This window comes from Halichondria panicea, chromosome 16, assembly GCF_963675165.1.
Source record: "Halichondria panicea chromosome 16, odHalPani1.1, whole genome shotgun sequence".
Taxonomy (NCBI): Eukaryota; Metazoa; Porifera; class Demospongiae; order Suberitida; family Halichondriidae; genus Halichondria; species Halichondria panicea.
The window spans coordinates 2771439-2781965 of record NC_087392.1 but is presented as its reverse complement, the minus strand read 5'-3'; the positions used below and the strand labels follow the sequence as shown (position 1 = coordinate 2781965).

The 10527-nt window shown below is 42.7% G+C and overlaps 5 protein-coding genes across 6 annotated transcripts in view; 4 read left to right on the top strand and 1 right to left on the bottom strand.

Annotated features, from left to right (window-relative positions):
* Nucleotides 1-3873, top strand: LOC135350304 (nucleoporin Nup43-like). The gene is made up of 6 exons (XM_064549054.1): nt 1-206; nt 282-464; nt 635-803; nt 2053-2188; nt 3098-3249; nt 3364-3873. The coding sequence occupies exons 1-6, from the start codon at nt 60-62 to the stop codon at nt 3792-3794; spliced, it is 1218 nt and encodes a 405-aa protein (XP_064405124.1). The 5' UTR covers nt 1-59; the 3' UTR covers nt 3795-3873.
* The window catches only part of LOC135350327 (chromatin modification-related protein MEAF6-like), a 62724-nt gene that overhangs the window by 47300 nt on the left and 4897 nt on the right, over nt 1-10527 (top strand). The window lies entirely within an intron of this gene.
* LOC135350320 (EEF1A lysine methyltransferase 1-like) lies at nt 3795-4841 on the bottom strand. Its single transcript, XM_064549073.1, has 4 exons — nt 4631-4841; nt 4502-4581; nt 4141-4421; nt 3795-4029 (listed from the first exon to the last, which is right to left on the bottom strand). Exons 1-4 carry the CDS (start codon nt 4784-4786, stop codon nt 3863-3865), a joined length of 684 nt encoding a protein of 227 aa, XP_064405143.1. The 5' UTR covers nt 4787-4841; the 3' UTR covers nt 3795-3862.
* Nucleotides 4843-6251, top strand: LOC135350311 (putative tyrosine carboxypeptidase MATCAP2). Of its 2 annotated transcripts, none has more exons than XM_064549062.1 (3): nt 4843-5389; nt 5493-5661; nt 5776-6251. In XM_064549062.1, the coding sequence occupies exons 1-3, from the start codon at nt 4886-4888 to the stop codon at nt 6150-6152; spliced, it is 1050 nt and encodes a 349-aa protein (XP_064405132.1). In that variant the 5' UTR covers nt 4843-4885; the 3' UTR covers nt 6153-6251. The 2 variants fall into 2 exon arrangements, with proteins under 2 accessions (XP_064405132.1, XP_064405131.1); XM_064549061.1 differs by having other exon boundaries at nt 4844-5389; nt 5770-6251.
* LOC135350290 (serine/threonine-protein kinase LATS1-like) lies at nt 6426-10030 on the top strand. The gene is made up of 3 exons (XM_064549036.1): nt 6426-6980; nt 7512-8362; nt 8445-10030. The coding sequence occupies exons 1-3, from the start codon at nt 6522-6524 to the stop codon at nt 9763-9765; spliced, it is 2631 nt and encodes an 876-aa protein (XP_064405106.1). The 5' UTR covers nt 6426-6521; the 3' UTR covers nt 9766-10030.

The window sequence follows — 10527 nt, the reverse complement described above, 5'->3', positions numbered from 1 at the left end:
GTGAATTGAGATTCAAAAGTGAACATGTGGTCTATACAGCTTTTGTACATGTACGTAGCATGGCTGTTGTTGCGAATGGCGTACACAATTCAGAGCCTGTAGTCAAGTTTGTGGGACAAAAGATATCCAAAGTGCGATGGAAACCCCAGCCTTCAGGAGCTATTGCTAGCTCTGACGTTTTCGCATCAGGGAGCTGGGATGATGAGGTGGGCATTTTCTGGAATATTTCATCATAATAATATTTATAATAATTATTATTAAACTCTTTCTACTGCTTGCAGTCTGAAAACTGGTTGAGTATATGGGAGTATGGGCACAACGAGCAGAACAGTGAGCCCCAGCTGGTCTGTGAGGCTATGGTGCCGTCTGATGTGACAGATATGAGTTTCCTTGATGAGCGTAGATTAGTGGCCAGCTTCTCCAATGGCTGTGTAGCCCTGTTCAAGTATCAGACTTTGCGAAAGGTATTATCATAACATAAATAGTCATTGATCTCTTGTCATTAATCCCATTATTTATGTATCTACTACCATAGAGAGCAAATTCATATCAGAAAGCCCTCCTCTAGATTACATGTATGCTGCATTATACGATTTGATCTCAGTGACGTGCACTTGTGGTTTGCGTGCTACAGAGCCTTGATACAGTCCATGCATGGGAACAACTGCATTATCTGGCCAGTGGGCAAATGTCACCCTGCACGGCTGTTGGTGTGTGTGGAGGTGTGAGTCTTGTGACAGGCGGGGAAGACGGAAGGATGAATGTCATAGAGGTGGAGTCTCAGCAGGTCACCAGAAACATTGGTAAGAAGCGTATTATTGTTGACATTAAACTATGATTGTCCTTTAGAACCAAGCATTTATTACTTGCACGTATACAGCATACCGTTACGGCGTATAATCTGGTTAATAAGCGCACATCAATTGGTTAGCAGACCATAGATAGAGTAGAGAGGGATTGGAAATGATGTACCCTCGAAGTACCATCCGTGTTTCCCCGCAATTTTAATCGAGGCTTACTTCCAACGTGGGGGTCTAAACAGTCTAAACATGAATAATTCATGAGAATTGTTTTTGCTGTTTGTAAAAAGTCCATGAGCAGTTTTGCTGCTAAACATCAACGTCATCAACTATTTGTGGCCATTTGGGACACAGCACACTAACAGAACCTTAGCAGCTAAACGAACACAAGCATGAAAAATCGCTCTGTGTTAGACTAGCTACTTCACAACAATCAGGATTATATTTTCTTCAGTTTCAAATGATATTCACCATCATGGGGCACTTGTTTAAGTTTTAGAGGGGTCTAAGAAACGCATGCATATAGACTTAATAAGTTTCCCGGGAAACTTATTATGAAGTTCCTGGAGTAAAAGCGAAACACGGATTGTTTCTGAGCTACGTACCATATAGAATTCATTGTAGAATCATCACGTGAACCACTTCCGTTGCCAATCCCTCTCTACTCTATCTATGAGCAGACCAAGAGCCTCGATAGAAGGCACATGGTTCTCTGCCCAACAACTGGTCTTCTTCACTAGTTTGTGTTACTGCCGATATGACTGCAGACGACGATCGAGCCAGCTAATGGAGAAGTGCATGCGTCATTGAAACGTCATGGGCGTGGTTAATCTCTAGGCGCATAAAGGCCTACTCTTTCCTCTTTATATAAGCACATGCTCTTATTAACCACGGCACTAGGGATGTCATGTGATGGAATTTGGTGATGTACCACCTTTTTACTGGCCTGTAATAGTTACTCTCTTTTGGGTGTATACAAAGCTAATGCCTTATAGCGCAAAATATTCGAGGGGCTTAATTTTCGCTGTTTCGTGGGTTAGTAATCCTACGTGAAAATTAAAATCATTCTTTAATTATCTGCTATAACGTGCAAAGATTGAAAACGTGGCTTCCGGTAAGTGGTCAACCCACGAAATTCATTCAACGAAATGCTTTAATTAGAGGCTATTCCACGAAATTTAGGTGCCTCGAAATTTTGCGCTGTATGGTATTTAGTATAATAGCCACTGATTGAGTTTGTAACATGGTGCAGATAATGCTGACAATGCAACAGTGACCTCCCTAAAGTGTACACTGTTGTCTGAAGTCCTCTCCACCAGCTCGTCAGGGCAACTCAAACTGTGGGACCTCAAGACAGCTGGCTCTAAGCCTGTCAAGACTATTGTCTTGTGAGTGGGTGTATGTTTACTACCATGTGGGTTTGGTATTCGATTAAGGGTGAGGCGCGCTGTTAATGGTGCAACCATATCCCTGTAATGGGGTAATTGAGAGTCACGTTGCTATTACTACCCACCATGTGGTATGTTATTTTTAAATATCCTGCGACTGAGGCCATGTGTCGGTCATTCCAGTGGCTGTAACTTTACCTGGCATATCGGGTTAGTGGTGTTGGGTGGGTCAATAAGTTCTTGGTGTTGAGTAAATAGTAGCTGTGTGTGTGGGTGGCAATGCATACTGAATCCCCTCAACTATTCTGCCACTTCCCTTAATCATGTATTCTCCTTTACCCAATACTCGAATAATTAATGGAAGCCAGCTTAATGCCTATAGGTTGCATCAGAAAGTAAGGCCTGTTTAAGTTCAGAGGTCAGGCTAATAGATATCTTGTGTGCAATGACCCTCATTTGTTGTGACTATATACAGTATCAGAGTCTGTTATACAGATGTGGGGTGCTTTCTCACAAGCGCTTCCGAATGTGTAGGGTATTGCAAGGGCTCTCCAAAGAGATTTTAACTATTAAGGTCGTGCATTGTAGAATGTGCATTTTCCGAGATCCAGGACATAGCATATTATCACTATTTCACATCAAAAGAGTTTGTTTATCTCAAGGAAGAACTCTTAAATATAAGAATGTTTACTAACTGTAGAAGAATGCTATTTTTTTGTCTACAATGCTCTTGTGTATGATGTTATACGCCATACAGTGTAAATAATATAACATTTCCTTTCCAGTAAATAGGAAGCAAGGCTAGGCATTTCTATTTTTGTGTACAAAACAATCCTCCTACGTACGCTTATACATACACTTGCATGTCACCAATTACAGTTGTGGTTATATTGTAATGTGCCTACGTAGGTCCGGAGAGTATTTGTCTATTCAAAGCATGGATCGCCACCCTCACCAGCCTCGCCTGATTGTTTTGGGGCGTGGAGACGGCTCACTGTGTTTTTGGGATCTCAGGCAGGAAAGCCAGCCAGTGCAAATCATACAAGGACACTCGTCAAATGGTGAATGTCTTATGGGTTTATGAAGCAGCCTGTATTCTGATAATGTGACTATAATAAAATGAGTAAAGTATGTTGATTAAAATATTCGCCTAATCACTGATTGTCATTCTTCAGTGTGGGAGGTGAAATTCCACCCGTCTCAACCGAATCATCTCTTCTCGTGCTCAGAGGATGGCTCTCTCTGGCATTGGGATGCTACTCAGAATTCACCTGCAACACAATTATCTTCCTCCCAACCTTTCTCTCCTTCAGTCAACATGTCTCGTACACAGGCAACTGGCTTATTTCCAACCCAGTCAACCCCCCTCACACGTCACTCACACTCCACTCATCGCTCGTCCTCCCCTACACTAGATCAATCTATAAGTACTCGCGAGGCAAGCCCTTGGCTTTCTGGAGCCGTTCATCAAGGCAAAGTGGATATCACTAACTATTTACCCGAGAACATTCTCTCGGTAAATTCTCTAGACATTGAATCAAATAATCTTGTATGTGGTTCTGATTGTGAGGGTTTGTTCATGGTGCCAGATTTGATGCTAAGATAATCTTAGTGGATATTAATTTTGTTACATTGCTCATGTCATTTGAACACACTTGACAAACAAAATTTGAATCAGACAATTGCTAAGTCATTTGTGATATGTAGTTGCTGGTATAAAAGGCTAGTTTCATAGTTGGCATAGCATCGAAATTCATTCCCTAGATTTCTTGCATGTGTGGGCACAAAAGCACAAGTCTTTAGTCCCAGTAGTTTGTGGGCTAATTTCTCCATAATGGCACCTGCAATGTGTAGGCAAGGTGAACACACTGTGGGCAGCACAGTATCCTAATAAAATAAGTGACTATTATGGGTATAATAACCGCCTACATAATCAGTAACGACTGCCCCACCTGTGCATAGTAGGATTTTGTCCTTGGACAGGAATTTGACTGTTTCAGCAGTCTTTGAAAAACACTCTTCTGATAGGTATGGTGGATCAGCAACAACGAGGTCAAAAGTAGCTTGTCCCAGCTTATCAGGAATATCCAGAGGGTTGTTGTAATCATAAAAAACAAAGTCGTCACCGTACTTCTCAAATCTTCTATCATATTCCAATAAAGTGACTTGGCAATGGGAAGGCTTAATTGAGATCAGTTTAGAGTACAGAGTTGGGCAGGAGACACAGGCTATCCTGTAGATACCGTAATAGTATGCAGGAAAGTATGTGATGAACTCGTACTCAACAGTAGTAGGGTACACTGTAACACATACCTCTTACATCGACTAGCCCTCATTGCTTCCTCAGCAAGAATTTGAGATGTTCGATCATCATACCAAAACTGACTCAGTTGCTACATGTATAAGTTTATATTAAACACCTCATAATAATTATTAATTTACCCAATCTTCTTCTATTACTGGGGGTTTTGATGATGGGTCTTCAGTAGTAGCCCTATCACTTAAGCTCAATGTTTGCATTCTTTCAGATTGGAATTCTTGAAGTGCTGCAAGAGTATGGGCTGAAAGTTTGGGTACATCATCTTCATCTGAACTCATCGTCTTCTCTCTTGTCTCTAAGCCACGTGGGAGAAGTAAAGGCCAACGAGGTTAATTTTAAACCTATGAGTATCTTAGCAACCAGACCACAACACACAAATGATGGAATTGGAAGTCCCTTGCAAGCAAAAGGATAAGGATAAAGAAGAGCAAGAAGCTCCTTTTTCTCTGAGTAAAGTTACCCCAGGCTCAAGAAAAGCTGAACGCAAGTGGCACTCCAGAGCTAGGTCCATTCCCAAAGCAGTGATAGTGAGGAGGTCTCTTTTGTCCGATGCTGTGAGGATATTGGAGCATGTAAACTTTCAGTATGGAATTGGAGATGCTTACCTGGATGATGTGTTTGGTCGGAAAGTAGATGTGGAGTCTGGAAACAGACAGTTGGTGAGTTACTTAAGAAACGAGGGACTAGAGGGAAGTATCCAAGTGAAATGGAGCGATACGCTGTCCTGTACTGCTTGCATGGCCACATCTGGGGGCCCCAGAAAACTCAATAAGCCACATCGAAGAAAGTACACCCTCTTCCTAAACAGCACACGTGAGAACATGTACTTGAGAGCACATGGACTCACTGCTTTGGCTAACCATGAAATTGGAACACACTATGTATCCTATACCTACATTCCTAAACTAAGTGCACCAACTTGTAGGTATGCTAGCATCATTCCATCATCATTATACACAGTGTGCTTCCTTGACAAAGGTATAGTATAGAGCCCGCAATGATGGTTTTCAAGTGTGGTATCCTTGTCGAGCAAAGTTTGATATGTCCCGTAGTCGCTGTTATGAAATGCTGCTGAGTGAAGAAGGATTGGCCACACTGAATACGTACCTCTCTCTTAATTGCAAATTGCTTTGGAAACCAGCTCTAACTTACTGTGAGTGATTCCATGTTTAAGTACATTTTGTACTGGGTATACATGTACAGTATTGTTGGGAAAGTTTCTATGGTGATGAATTTGCTACCTCAAATGTACACACACCAGATACAGCCCACATGGCCCAGAGAATGGACACAGATGAGCTGTATAGTCACATTCAGTGTTGTGTGCTTGATCCTGACATACGAAGGAAGATTGTTCTGCGAGCTAAGCGTTCCCACGGGCTGAAATCAAGTGAAGGCACTGATTACTTTGGATGTGGGTGGGATCAGTGCTATTTCATTGGGGCAGTTAACATTTTGCGGCAATTGGATAATATCGATTTCACTTTGATGCACTCAGGAAAATTAAGTGTAGAGGATTGTGAACGTGTTGGAAGACTGGCTAAGACTACCGTACTCAAACTACCTCAGTTTATTTGCACAGAAGAAAATGCTAGGTTATACTGTTGTACTCTAGCTGAAATCAAGGCAGCAAATTTTCTGTAAGAAATCTATTTTTCTATTTTTTTGTACTGCTTTAGAACAAGCTGTCACATTGTATGTTGTATTACACCAGGATTGATAATTAGACCCTCGTATAGCTAATTTAGGTCAATTTGTCGTTGCGTAATTAACAATCATAGCATTTAGATTATCACATAACCTGCTAACTAAAAGGTAATAATAATTCTCAACTGGTATTTAGCAGGTGGTATCATAAACGGTGTTTATGGGCATGTGCTTCTCTAGTGATTACTCAAATATTTGTGGAATGTGAAATATGCAATTGATTTACCTTTGAACGCGGTGTCCTAAATTCAGTTACAGCAAATTCTCTAGAAAGCCTGTGTCTTATAAACATCAAATGGTAGTAGTATGGCAAAGAGAGACAAGAGACAAAGACAGACTTTTCCTGGGCCCAATCCTAGTGAAAATCAACAGATGCTAAACGACATTAGAACCACCCTGGGCACAAATGCCCAGGCTACCAGCACCGCTAGCACAGCCAGTGACCGTGAAGGCTCGGCTGGCCCTGCTCAAGCTTTGAGCACAGACAAAGAGCCTAGAGAGGATAGAGAATCATCTAGGAGATCGCCACCTAGCGATCGTGAACTGACAAGTGCTTCTCCCAGCAACACACAAAGAATTGTACAGCGCAGCTCAAGTCGTACGCCTACCAAACAGTTGACTTCACATGGGACCAAAGAGAAACTACGAGAGATCAAGAAGAGCTTAGGTCCTTTTGCTTATTCAGATCCAGGATTTCACCACCCTGCCCAAGACAAAGTGAACAAAGCTATGTTGGTACAACTCATCAGTCTGGGATACAACGAGGTATGATCATGCTTTTACCAAGTGTTTGTTGTGATATCCTAGTATAGTTGTGCGTAACATTTGTTCGTGTACATGTAGCTAGCTGTAGGCTATAATACCGTATTACTACAATGTTTTGCAAGCATCAAACCTGTGCGAACTTTGCGAGTGCTAATGGCTTTGCAAAAGTAAGATAGCAAAATCTAGACGTATGATCTCACAACCCCCCTCCCCCCCCCCCACCCCAATTAAGAGTACTCAAAGTGTCAACATTTCTGCTGATTTGGCTCGTTTGCAAAGGTTTTTCACCCACAAACATTATAGTAATATAGTAAATTTTTCTTGATAAACAGAGGTGGTGTGTATGGTTTAGGTATAACTGTATCCAGCACAGCAGATCCTCCTATTTGGCACGATTTGTAGCCATCACATCCTTATGTGTCCACAACAGCTTGTTCCCCCCTTTTAATGTAGTGAATAGCCTGTTTCCATTGGTCAGGATGTTGTCTAGACTGCCTGTGATTTAATTAAAATTCTCTCTTTTTATTCCAGAATTCCTCCGTGAATGCTCTGCTAGCTTGCAACAATGAAAGCGTGGATGCTGCCCTGGACATGCTACAGCAAAGGGATTTCAAAAAAAAGACCCATGGGTTGTCCGCCATCCATGAAGATTCCCCTTCTAGTCTCCGAGCATCAACCACACAGCAGCCACCTCAACCAGACAATAGTTCTCCCTCACCCAACTATGAGCAGAGAAGAAATCGAAGAAGATCCCCAGAAAAAATGTCATCTGGCTCCCCATACCCCTCTCGACCAGAATGTCAGTATGAAACTGGAGGTATTTCAAGAATATCTCCTATAACACTTCCTGGCTTCCAAACTCCGATCAATTTCGCGGATCTGCCACCCCCTCCAAAGGATCAGGTGCCAACTCCTACTTACAGCTCCAAGTACGATGTCGATACCCACTCTGATTCTTCCCCCACAAGAACATCACCTGCGTACGTCCACTCAAGTCCTCCCCCATACAGCAGCAGCCCCGAGTCTAAGACCCACGTACATGTGTCTCCCCCCCCTGATGTCCATCCCCAATCTTACTCCCCCTACTCTTATCCAATCAAGAGTTCGAGTCCATATGTCCACAAGCCCACTCCAGCTTATGGCACACGAATCACGTCTCCAGGGGATTTCTCAGACAGTGGAATTGAGGAGGAGGTGACCCCTAGGCGACCTTCCATACCCCCTGAGGCATTCAAGTTCTTCATTGAGCAGCACATAGAGAATGTGTACAAGGCGTACCACCAGCGACAACAGAGGAGGCTGAAACTAGAGCAGGAGATGGGAAGGAGAAAACTTGATGAAGCCACTTCAGAGCAAATGAGACGTATCCTATACCAGAAAGAGTGAGTACCTGTAATTTACACTAAAGTGTCATTCCCCCTGATTTGATTGCTCCTAATTTTACCTGCATTGTTCTCACTTTAGGTCCAATTTCCTGCGGATCAAGCGAGCGAAAATGGATACTGAGATGTTTGACACGGTGAAACCCTTGGGCATTGGTGCATTTGGAGTTGTATCTCTTGTTCGTAAGACCGACACAAACAAACTGTACGCAATGAAGACTCTACGAAAGGCTGATGTTTTGAGACGAAACCAAGTAGCCCATGTGAAGGCTGAGCGTGATATTTTAGCAGAGGCTGACAATGAGTGGGTGGTCAAGCTGTTCTTCTCCTTCCAAGACTCTGAGAACCTCTTCTTTGTGATGGAGTACATTGCTGGTGGAGATATGATGAGTCTCTTGATCAAGCTAGGCACTTTCCCCGAGCACCTCACACTGTTCTACATTGCTGAGCTTGTGTGTGCCATAGAGTCGGTACACAAGATGGGATTCATCCATCGTGACATCAAACCTGACAACATCCTCATTGGTGGTGACGGCCACATCAAGCTAACAGATTTCGGTCTATGCACCGGTTTCCGATGGACCCACGACTCCAAACGATACCTCCCTAAAGGCCACCATCAAAGACATCACTCTATGGAGCCAGGGCAGTGGGATGACGAGGTTCCTGTTAAGCCTCTGGAGGTGGCCAGACTGACGGACGGAGCTCGCAATCGTGCCATTGCTCACTCTCTAGTGGGAACCCCAAACTACATTGCTCCAGAAATTCTTAGACGAGAGGGGTACAGGCAGCCATGTGATTGGTGGTCTGTCGGAGTCATCATGTACGAGATGTTGATAGGCCAGCCTCCATTCATGGCCCCCACTCCTGCTGAAACTCAGCTCAAGATAATCAACTGGTCACAACACCTGCATATTCCTCGGCACGCTGTTCTCTCGCCAGCTGCTGCTGACCTTATCGTCAAGTTCTGCTGTGACCCTGAACACAGAATCGGGAAAAAAGGAGTTGACGAGATCAAGCGTCATCCGTTCTTTTCGGCCATTGACTGGAGTGTGGGCATCAGAAATTACGAGCCTCCCTACATTCCCAAGGTTATGTTTGAAACTGACACATCAAATTTTGACCCCATACCCCAAGGACAGCTGCAGAAACTCAACAAGAAACAACATGATGTGTCGTCTCTACCTAAAGGACAACCAGAACATGCCTTTTACGAGTGGACATTCATTCGATTCTATCCAGAGCGTACTGGTCAAGGCAAACGCCCTACAGTTACACCATCATCTGTGCACAACAATGGCACTAGCTCTTACACGTCACATGCCTCAAACGACCACCCCCCACCCCCTTCACCCACAACTACTTCTTCAAAGGATAAGAGGTCACAGCCGGTCTATGTCTGAGTTAATATGCGTCGATTAGGTAATTATCTAACAGTACTATAATTTTATAGATCCCATTTTTGATCTCACCTTTAAGGGATTTTCACAAACTCTAATATTATTTTTGTGGTCGCACTTTGTTTTCATTGTTTTCCTTGTGGCTCTCAACCAGAACTAAAATTCAGTCTCTATTAAATTTTTATGTTTACCAATTCAGATTCAGATTCCATTCTTGTTTTATATTGAAATTCTGTGGTTTCCTGTCAAAGATTGTTTCTGAACAAGATGTTGACAATATCCTCATGTCTCTACATCAAACACCTATTATTATAAGAATATTGCCAATTTAAGGTGTATGGATATTAATCCTTAGCTAGAAAGCAATATCTTAGAAAACTTCAAAGCACAGTTGATGTGTTTATCAGGAGGAATTTGTCAACTTCTCATGTAAAGGGTATCAATCCACCAACAATATACATACTGAGCAGGTGGGAAGCGCCCTGTGCAATGTTAGCAATGTGTGTTGAATGTCCATGTTTGAATAGTTGAGATGCCATGGCCATTGAGATGAAAACTGACTCTCTATTGACTGTCGCTGGTAGTTATGACAATATGGGGACAGAAAAAAAACTGGCAGTTTTCTATCAGATTGGCTTATGTAACTTGCACACCTGCATGTTCCACTCAGCTTGCAGCTGTCACTACATGTAATTAATTAATTAAAATGCTATAATTGAATTAAACCTGGGAATAACACTAGGTTCAGACTTCAGATTACATTAT